This window comes from Monodelphis domestica, chromosome 3, assembly GCF_027887165.1.
Source record: "Monodelphis domestica isolate mMonDom1 chromosome 3, mMonDom1.pri, whole genome shotgun sequence".
NCBI classification, from domain to species: Eukaryota; Metazoa; Chordata; class Mammalia; order Didelphimorphia; family Didelphidae; genus Monodelphis; species Monodelphis domestica.
In genome coordinates, this window is record NC_077229.1 from 28,438,967 (window position 1) to 28,449,630 (window position 10,664).

Consider the following 10,664-nt stretch of genomic DNA (forward strand, 5'->3'; position numbering starts at 1 on the left):
CCCAGCTGTGTGACCCTGGACAAGTCACTTGACCCCCATTGCCTGGCCCTTACCACTCTTCTGCCTTGGAGCCAATACACAGTATTGACTCCAAGATGGAAGGTGAGGGTTTAAAAAAAAAATCGCCCACAAAAAAGCAGCTTCCTGGCTAGAGAACCGGATCAGAGGCCAAATCCTGCAAGTTCATAGTTTAAATTCTCTGGCACTTCCTTTCTCTGTGAGTTGTAGCCCATCTCTGCCGTCCCTTCCAGCTCTTAACTTTCTGTGATCTTACAAGGTTTCCATCCTCTTTCTGGCATGGCTGTCAGAGATGGACAGCTAGAAGGATCCTGAGGGCTAATTTAAGCCAACAATGCCCCCACCTACTGCCGAAGAAACAGAGGGCCCTAGAGGGGAAATGACTTACTTAGGACCTACATGTAGGGAGGCAGTAGAGGCCCTGATTCTAATGCCAGGCTTTCCCACTCCGAATGCAAGGCTCCTTCTACTCTGAGCCCCCCAAGGGCAGGGAAGGCAAAAGAATTAGTGACCACTGAGGTAGTAGAAAACCTCCCCCTGAATTTGCTGTCAGAATCGAGTTCTGTCTCCATTCTCTACTGTCTGACCGCATTAAGCTTCTTCCTCTCACGTGATAAAGGAGCCTGCACATCGCAGGCACTTAGGAGAAAAATGTGCATTCCCTTCCTTTCCGGTTTCTTCCCTAAGCAGGGCGTGGGGGAGAGAAGAGAGATTGGCCTAGACCTTCCTTCTGTAAGGTCTCCTCTAGGGCTAAATCCATGCTCCTCCATCCCAGAAATATGCTCTGGGCCCATAGGATCAGACCATTAGAGAGCAAGGGACATCAGAGCTTGTCGACTCCAATCCAATCACTTCAGGGTTGAAGAAAGAGGCCCAGAGAGGCTAAATGATTTCCTCAAAGTCACAATTCATTTAGAAAAGCATCTATTGGGGCAGCTAGATGAGTCAGTGGATAGAACCAGGCCTAAAGATGGGAGATCTGCATTTAAATCTGGCCTCAGACACTTCCTAGCTGTGTGACCCTGGGCAAGTCACCTAACCCCCATTGCCTACCCCTTACCACTTTCCTGCCTTGGAAGCAATACTTAGTATTGATTCTAGGACAGAAGGTAAGGGAGAGAGAGAGAGAGAGACAGACAGAGATAGAGAGAGGAAGGAAGGAAGGAAGGAAGGAAGGAAGGAAGGAAGGAAGGAAGGAAGGAAGGAAGGAAGGAAGGAAGGAAGGAAGGAAGGAAGGAAGGAAGGAAGGAAGGAAGGAAGGAAGGAAGGAAGGAAGAAAAAAGAGAGAGAGAGGGAGGGAGGGAGAGAGAGACAGAGAAACAGAGAAAGGAAGGAAGGAAGGAAGGAAGGAAGGAAGGAAGGAAGGAAGGAAGGAAGGAAGGAAGGAAGGAAGGAAGGAAGGAAGGGAGGAAGGAAGAAGGAAGAAAGGAAGGCAGGCATTTATTTAATGCTTACCAGGGGCAGGACACCACATTAAGTGCAGGTGATATAAAGACAAAATGAAAAACAATGCCCTGCCCTCAAAGAGCTTACATGTGATGCTTTCAGTGGCACAGGGAGCTCCCAGTAGGGAAACTCCCTCCCCCATTCCTCCTTGCAATTTCTAGTCTTAGAGCGGGGACTCTTCACCTTGCTTGTGTCTGGGGAAGCTCGTGGATGGGCCCCTTCTCAGAATCCCGTTCTCACACAGGGTCGCAAAGGAGATTAGAGAAAATAAAGATGTGACTTTTTCCCATCCAAGGTCCCTGACCCCCCAAACCCTATTTAAGGGTTAAGACGCCTGGTGTTGGAGAGCTGCCAGGAGCACTTGCCCAGGTCCCCTGGCCAGGCCATGTCACAACCCAAACTTGAACCTCCTGGCTTTGAGGCCCGCTTTCTTTCCACTCCAGGAGGGGGCATCTAGGAGGAGGCCACAGGCACAATGATAAGCACTCCATTAGGTGAGATGGGAGAAAGCCCCGTGAGGCTATTCCAAAGGAGAAGGCATGGGGGGGGGGGGATCCTTTCAAGGGGGAGGGGGAGCACTGTGCACAGGGGAGGCTGGCCCCTCAGACCTGGCCGCAGGGGGACAGTCTCCCTGGGCTGGACTAGGCAATGGGCACTAAACGCTTTCATGCACCCAGCAGTGGGCGACATCCCAGGGATCTCCAAGGCTGCTTCCTGCTCCAATAGGGGCTTCTGTTGGGGCCTCCCTGCTTCTGGTTCTCCGATGACCCCTGGCTCCCTTCACCTTCCCCCGCTCCCACCATTGGGCACTCAGAAGCTGTTGCAGGGCCAGGAGTGGGGCTGGATCAGACATGTCCAAGGCCCAGCCCCTGGCTCAAAGCGCCCCCTTCCTCCAGCTCAGGTTCCCCATTGACTTCTGGGTAATAATAGAGAATCTCTGCGGACATGAGGGCGCTCCATGTCCATATAAGGTCTAGACCGAGATCCCACCAAGTCCATGAATAACAAGAACAAGAACCCTTTCGGGTGATAAAGCGGTTCCGGTTCCGTCTGTTACGTGATTTCGGTCTCACTGGGGAGGAGGTTCTCTTTCTATGTCCACTTAACAGAGGAGGAAATGAAGGACCCTAATTAGATGCGAAGCTCCTTTTCCGGGCTGTCTTGTTTTTTGTTTATTTTTTTAACCCTCACCTGGTGTCTTAGGATCAATACTGTGTATTGGCTCCAAGGCAGAAGAGCAGGAAGGGCTAAGCAATGGGGTCAAGTGACTTGGCCAGGGTCACACAGCCGGGAAGTGTCTGAGGCCACAGTTGAACTCTGAACTCCCTGGTTCCAGGGCTGGCTCTATCCACTGCGCCACCCGGCCGCCCCCAGTTTCCAAAATATAGATTTTTAAGCCCTTCCCTTCCATCTTGGAATCAATGCTGTATATTGATCCCGGAGCAGCAGAGCGCTAAGGGGCAGGCAATGGGGCTTAAAGCAGAGTAAGTCTGGGACCCGCCTCCTCTGCTCCTTCTGTGGGTCACTGAGCGCGACACCCGCGATACCCGGGCTCGGGAGCTTTGCAAGCTTGAAAGCCATGCAGGCTGTTATCACTGGGCGTGGGGGCGTGGCGCAGGGGATGAAGATCCGGGAAGATCAGGACCCAAATCCTGCCTCGGATGGGGTCTCTCAGGTATGATCCTGGGCAAGTCGTTTCCCCCGGCTCACTCCCCCCCCCCATCTGCAGAAAGGGGATGAGCGGCCGCTAGCTCCCGTGGGACACCCATGGAGGCGTGGGCGGTGACCTTAGGACACGTTCCGAGTTCCTTCCAGCATCTTTTCCTCTAGAGCAGGTTCGCCGGTGACTTCTGACCCCCATCTCTTTCCCCCCACCCCCACCCCCGAGGTCCCTATCCCAAGCTGCAGAGCGCACGTGCGCGCCCCTCCCCCCAGGCTCGCTAGTGACCTCTGACCCCGCCCCAAGGGGCGCCCCTCCCCCTCAGTCCCGCCGCGCGCCACCTTTCCCGCGGAGGAGGAGCGGGCGAGGCGCGGCGGGCCGAACGGCGCGGAAGACTCTGGGCTGAGGCCGCCGTGGGGCAGGGGGGCGTGGGCTCCCTCTCTCCAACGGCTAGGCGCAATCCGCAAGCTCTCGGCACTCCCGGGCCGCCGTGCGCCGGACGGGCTCACCCAGGCCTTCCAGCCCGGGGGTGAAGGCGGCGGTGGTAGCGCCCACCCTGGCGCGCTCTCCCCCCCATCGGGAGCAGGTGGAGGCGTCCTGTCTGAGCTCTAACCAACCCCCCACCCCCACCCCCCAACCCGGACCCTCCTGCGCCTAGAGCTCGGGCGGCTCGCGCCAGGCACCGCGGGGTGCAGCTCTCTTAAAGGGGTCGGAGCAGGTGGTGCACCTCCAAGGTGACCCCCACCTCCGGGGTGCCATAAGAACTGAGTGTTAGATTTTAAACGGGAGAGGAGCTACGAGATCGTCTCTCTTCCTCCTTCTGCTGCTGGGAAAGTTTGGGCGCATCAGGAATTCAGACAACTTTCTGCCTCGGACACTTGCAATTCCCCGGGGCTCCCTGCACCCCCTTCTAGTGCTCGCCTCCCCAAGCCTTCACGGGCTCCAGCCCGCAGTGGGAGGGGGGGAGGAGTTCCCTCGCCCGCGAGAAGCTGCTCGCAGGCACTCCCGGGGGAGCTAGGAAATGCGGCGGCAATCCCCTTGACCCTGCCCCGGGGCTGACCCTGCCCCGCGCGCGCACACACACACACACCCACACACACTCACACACCCTCTTGCACACTGCGCATGCTCCTAGGCTGGACAGCTCCTGAGAGGGAAATTTGAAAACGGTTGGGAGGCGGCGGAGCTAGCAAAGCCGGGTCTGCAGCAGCGGGCGGGCGGCCGGCCGAGAGCGGAGGGCGACCCCCTTAGAGGTCACGGAGGCGCAGCCGCAGCCGCAGCCGCCCCCAGCTCGCCATCAGGTACAGCCTCGGGCCGCGTCTCCTGTGCTTTCAGCCCTGCGCCGGTCCCCGGGCAGGTGCTTCCGAGCGGACTCCATTCCCCCTGGGCAAGCTGGCCCGGATGTGCGCGGCCCCGGGAGCCTTCGCTGCAGTTTCCTCCGGGATGCTGCCGGTCGCTCCTCCCGGGACGGCGCCTTTCTTGCGCTCGTCCATCTCAACCTCGGCGCGCGGGGAAGCTCTGGCTGCAGCCCGTGGCTCTTTAAACGCCTACAAGTCTGGAGGCTTTGCATTCGGGCTTTAGAAGTTTTTCTGGTTTTGGAGATGGGCTTGCCTGCTGCCTGCTGCCTGCCTTGGGCACACTGCAGGCTTGTTGGAGAGAGTTCCCCGCCCCGGGCCATGCCCTCGCAGGTGCCCGTGGCGGTGCCTGGAGGAATCGGCAGTGTTTGCATTTGTCGGGATAGCAACGCCCCCCCCCCCATCAGCTCACAGGACCCGCTGATTCGCGGTGCTGGGACTTTCTACCTGAGAGCCCAGTAGAGTGCAGGCGGGAGATGGGGGGCGACGGGCGGAGCAGGGAATGAACCGGACCACCGGGGGGTGGGGTGGGACTGGCATTCCAAAACAGCTGCAGGGCCAAGGGAACCGGGCGACTCATCTCCAGGGCGCCCTCGGATCGCTCGCAACCTGCGCCCCAAGCGCCGAGTACGCCTGGTATACATACAGTGGGCGCCTAATAAATGCTTTTTGACTTGGCTTCTAAAAGGTGGAGTGAGACCGAAAATGGGTGCGGGTATGTGTGGTGTGTGCCTAGGAACTTTCAAACCTTCAGAAGTGCGCTCCCCCCTCCTCCGTCTCTCCCTCCCTCCCTCCTTTCTTCTTTCTCCCGTCTTCCTCTCCTGCTTCTTTCACCTTCCCTCCTCTCTCCCTCTTTTCTCCTTCCCTTCTCTCCCTCTCTCCTTCCCCCTTTCTCCTTCCCTCTTTCTCTGTAGCCTTCCTTTTTCTCCCTCCCTCCCTCTCTTTTCACCCTCCCTCCCCATCTTCTTCACTCACTCTTCCTCTCTTCTCCTTTTGTCTCTCTCGTTTTCCTTTCTTCTCTCTTCCTTTTCCCTCCTCTCATCCTGCTCTTTTCTGCCTTGTCCATCTCCTTTTCTCTCCTTTTCTTTCCTCTTCCCTCTTCTTTTCTTCTACCATTCTTTCCCTTTTCCCTTTCTCTTCTCCATTTTCCTCCTCTCTAATTTTCTTTTTTGTTTTCCTTTTCTTTCCTCTTATCTCCCCTTCTTTCCCCTCTTCTCCTCTGGCTTCCATCTCTCCTTTCTCTCCCATTTTTTCTCTCCCTGCTCCCCTCCCTAGACATGGCTGGATCTCCCAGATTCATTCTCTGGAACAGCTGGTGATTTGTCTATCTCCTCACTCATCCCCTAACCAAGTTTTTGTCTTCTTTTCTCCCCAAGGAGATGATAGAAAGTGACATCACGACCATAATGTCAGGAATCATTAGAAATTCTGGGCACAATCTCCATCCTTCTCCCCAGGAATACAGGTGAGGAATTGTTTTGTTTTTGTTACAATTTACATTTGAAAAGGTCTGGGTTCCAAAATCTGGTCATTTCCCCACCCCGGGCTGCAGGGTTGGGGTTCAGCCTTCCTTAAAGGCAGCAGCTGGCTTTCTGGCCCAGATAGGAATCTCAAGCCTGGGTCCTGGGTTCAAACTGTCTCTGGAGCCTGCACTGTGGGAGTCTAGGAGTCCTCCAGCCTTGGAGAAGTTAGGGCACTCCGTTCTGTGTTTTTAAAAGTTCCCCAGAGTGGGGAACAGAGGGCACCTTCCTTCCTGTTCTCTTCCCAAGGCTAGAGGCAGCAGAGAGCCCCCTGTTGTGACTGGAAGGGGGAAGGGGCCGGTTGCCTCTTAGTGAGGGCAACAGACCATGGGATGGGTGAGTAGGTTTGGATCACTGGACTTCTCCTTGATCCTTGGGCATTTGGTCCACCAGGGCAGCCTGGGGCCTTGGTTCAGATTCTGGCTCAGTTCCTTAATACTTGTGTGAGTTCGTCTCTTTGGGCCTCAGGTTTACTGGCTATCTAAAAATTAAAGGGAACACTAGAAGGCTTGGGGAGATAGTGGCTAAGATCTCTTCCTGTGGGGTATAGAGTGCTGGACTGGGGTCAAGAATCCTGACTTCAGTACTCGCTTAGCGGTGCAACCCTGAGACAAATGGCCTACCCTCCTTCAGCCTCGGTTTCCTCATTTGAAAATGGGGATAGTAAGTGGGGACAGGCACCTCCCTTGGGAGGCTCAAATGAGATAATACCTACCAAGTGCTTTGCAAACTTTAAAGAGCCATGCAAATGTTAGCTATTGTTATAGTTTAATCTCATGACGGTTTCCTCCTGTAAAATGGGCCCAATGACACTTGCACTGCCCATTGGTAGAGGGAAAGGGTCTAGGAGTTCTGTCCTCCATGCATGGGGATGGGGTCTTGGGAGAGAGAGCAGGCTTCTCCCCTCCCAGACACAGACACTCCTTTGACCTCCTTCCTCTCTCCCCTTAAAGACTTGGCCAAAGAGAACTTGGTGAGCTCCTGTATGTTTGTACAGTAGGGACCCAGGCACAGATTCCACCCTGTACAATTCCCTGGGAGATCTCGGGCCTGGTGAGCCTCCGTGTCTGTAAGATGAGAATGGATTCTAGGCCAACTGACTTCCTGGGTCCTCTCAGCTCTAGAGCCATGACATAGGGCACCATGGATCTTTGGACCTGGGGAAGGGGCCCAAAAAGTCATCGAATTAGATAGAGATTTAGAGCAGGTAGAAGGATCTTCACATCCAAGAGATCTTCTCGTCCAAGCCTATTCCCTGTCAAAAAAAAAAAAGTAAAGGAAGGAAGGGAAGAAATGAAGAGGAAGGAAAGAAAGAAAGAAAAAAGAAACAAGAAAGAGAGAGAAAGAGAAAGAAAGAGAGAAAGAAAGAAAGAAAGAAAGAAAGAAAGAAAGAAAGAAAGAAAGAAAGAAAGAAAGAAAGAAAGAAAGAAAGAAAGAAAGAAAGAAAGAAAGAAAGAAAGAAAGAGAGGGAGGAAGAGAGGGAGGAAGGGAGGGAGGAAAGAAAGAAAGAAAGAAAGAAAGAAAGAAAGAAAGAAAGAAAGAAAGAAAGAGAGGGAGGAAGGGAGGGAGGAAAGAAAAAGAAAGAAAGAAAGAGAGAAAGAAAGAAAGAAAAAGAAAGAAAGAAAGAAAGAAAGAAAGAAAGAAAGAAAGAAAGAAAGAAAGAAAGAAAGAGGAAGGAAGAAAGGAAAGGGGAAAGGTAGGAAGAAGAAAAGGAAGGGAAGGAAAGAAAGGAAGAGAAGGAAGGGAAGAAACCAATCAATTATACCTCGGTGTACTGGAAAGACGCTGCATTTGGAGACATTGGATCTGAACCCTGCAGAACTGCCCCCTTGTGACTTTGGGCAAGTCTCTCGCCCCCTCGGCCTTATAAGATCACTGTCTAGAGCTCAGAGGGACCCCGGAAGCCAGCTTGCCCGGTATTCTCATTTTATAGGAGAAACGGAGGCAGCCAGGTTCCACAGGCAGTCAGCATTGGAGGCAGGATTCGAATCCGTGTCTTCTGACTCCAGAGCCAAGGGGTTCTTAGGCCGGAGACTCTGAACTTGTCTCCCGGGATATCCCCCGCACTCTGGCCTCTAATGAAGGCCCTCGCAGAACATCGAATTCTGGACTAGAGCGCCGACGCTGAGAGGGGTTTCCTGGCTCCCGGAACGGCCCCGGGGACGCGCTCAGACGGGGACACCGAGGCCCGGAGGGCGCCGGGCTCGGGGCTCGAACGAGGGCGCAGCCGCGCAGCCCCAGTGGCCGCTGGGCCCTGCGCTGACCTCCTTCGCCTCTGGCCCCGGGAAAGCGTCGCGGTCTCGGGCCGAGGAGGTTGCGCTGGGTCAGGGGGACCTCGGCGCGGGGCGCCCCGAGCGCCCCGGATGAATGGGGCTGTCAGCTCCCATCAGCTCCTTTCCTCGCCCGCCGCCCGCCGCCCGCAGCCCGCCGCGGCTGGTCCTGCGTCCTGCGTCGGGGGATGGAGTGGGGGTGGGGGACGAGGGGCGGCGCCGCCAGGAATGGAGCGCGCAGAATCCCAGCCCCGCCCCGCCGCCCCCAGCCAGTCAGTGGACAACCCTTTGGGCCATCCCCGAGTCCCCTCTGGAGGCTTGGGGCCAGGGTTGGGGGCGCGAGGGAGACGCGGGCCGCAGAGCGGCGCTGGGAGGGCATCTCAACTCCCCGGCAGCTCACGGGCCCTGGAGCTTCATCACAGCATTTCTCTGGCAGGAAACTGAGGCCCAGAGCTAGGGAAATGACATGGCCAAGGTCTCACAGCTCTGTCTCTTCCTCTTTTCTCTTCCCTCTCTGCTTCTCTCCCCCGCATTTCTGTCTCTCTCCTTTGCCCTTCTCCCGCTGCCCTCCCCTCCCTCCTGTGTCTGCCCCCTCCTTGCCCCCCAGGGGAGCTCTGGACAGAAGGGGGGATCGGACCTGGGAGCTTCTGATCCTCCTGCTGCCACTTTGGAGGAGGGCCTGTCCAGGGCAGCCGGACCCCCATGGCAAGGGGGGCTCACCAATTTGGCTTAATAACAATGAAATAAGGATGTTAAAAAAGCGGGATCATTGTGCTGAGCCAGCTCCACAAGGAACTCTGGGAGAGCAGCTGTCCGGCTCAGGGAGAGGGCACTGCCCGCCCTGTGGCCTTGGCCAAGTCACTTCCCCTCTGTGCCTCAGTTTCCTCATCTGTAAAATGGGGACCATAATGGGGGGGGGGGCAAGGCTCCAATGAGATAAAGGACTCGAGTTCTTTGCAACCCCTCCCCCTCAAGTTGGAGGGACCCTTCCAGGCTCCAAGTGGGTTTTCTGTGTCTGCCTCTGGAGCTTCCTGTGGATGGGACAGGAGGAGGCCTGCAGGCCTGGGAGCTCTGCACTCCGGACCTTCCTCCTGGAATCCGGCTCACCTGTGGCTCTGAGCAGAAGAGCTCTGAGGGCGGTGGGAGTTAGGGGACTGGCCCAGGGTCACCCGGCCTAGAAGTGTCTGGGGCCACATTGGAACCCAGGACCTCCAGGCTCCGGCCGGCTATCGGGGCCTGGCCTGGCCTCTCCAGAGCTCCCCTGGCCTCGGTATCCTCATCCATTCAGTGGGCATCAGAGAACCCGAGCGTTGAGCTCCCAGGCCTGGACGTGTTGGGGGGGCCCTCAGGTCCCTTCAGCCTCCCAGGGTTGCTAGAGGGTCCCTGGGGGGCTGGGGGGGGGAGGGGAGCCAAGCCTTGCAGCCTCCTCATAGCTTTTTGGCCCCCATTTCACAGAGGAGGAAATGGAGTCTCCTCCGAACAGGGCCCAAACCCCACCTTCCTTCGGGACCGAGGCCTGGGACTGGAGCGGCCCGGAGGCAGTCACTGGACATCGGGGATGGGGCACCGTGCGGCGTTGCGGGTCGTTCAGTCGTATCCCTCTGGGCCCCCCCAAAAGGGCACGGGGGTCAGGGGCGGAGGGGAGGAAGGCCTAGGGAGAAGGGCCGCTCGGCCTTTGGGGAGAGATCACGTGGCCTGGCTCAGCCTGCCCCCTCCCCCCGCTGGGCAGGCCGCCCGGGCCGTTATTTTACAATTGCCCCGCGGGGAGAGGACGGGCAGCAGCTGGCCCCGGCCGGAGGCTTCTCAGGCCCCATCTTGGGACACCGGAGGGGGGAGGGGGAGCCCGGCAAAGCTTGCTCCCAGTGAACCCGGTGAAAGGGCGCCGCTGGGACCAAGAGGCTTCATCCCAGACCCGCCATCCCGCCGGGGGCTCGGGGCGGACCCCTTCCGCACGCGGCCTCGGCCGCCTCTTCTCGGGAATGAAAAGATTGGCGCCCCACCCCTGGCCCTCCCCCATCACCTGGTCGGAGCCCCGCCCAGCCCCTCCCCCCTAAGGACCTCCCCCATTCCTGTCCGCCTCGGGCTCGCGGACGCCGAGGCGTTTTAGGAGGGTCTCCCTGGCCGCCGCTTCCCCTTCTCTTTCCGTTTCCCTGTAATAAATGACGGGCGGCCCGACTACCTGCGGCCGGGCTGGCTCCCCTTGTGTCTAGTAGGGCTAGAAAACAAAGATGTCTTCTTCCTAGCTTGTAACCGGGTCTGCCCTCCGCCCCTCCCTCTCCCCGGATTAGCGGAGTGGTGCGTGCTGAAGGCCCGGGAGGGCACGGCCTCCCCTGGGCGGACCCAGGGTGCCCCTTAGCCGGACGAACGGGGGCTAGTCTTAGTGATAAGCCCCTAG

General features: G+C 57.3%; 1 protein-coding gene across 2 annotated transcripts in view; it reads left to right on the plus strand.

Annotated features, from left to right (window-relative positions):
- FOXN4 (forkhead box N4) overlaps window positions 1–10,664 on the plus strand; it is a 95,156-nt gene that overhangs the window by 75,283 nt on the left and 9,209 nt on the right. Inside the window, exons 1-2 of one of the 2 annotated variants that reach the window (XM_056821606.1) lie at window positions 3,829–4,425; window positions 5,856–5,944. In XM_056821606.1, coding sequence (XP_056677584.1) covers window positions 5,859–5,944 — 86 coding nt within the window. In that variant the 5' untranslated portion in view covers window positions 3,829–4,425; window positions 5,856–5,858. Of the gene's footprint in view, window positions 1–3,828; window positions 4,426–5,855; window positions 5,945–10,664 lie in introns of those variants that run through there. The other variant, XM_056821605.1, reaches the window with a different exon arrangement.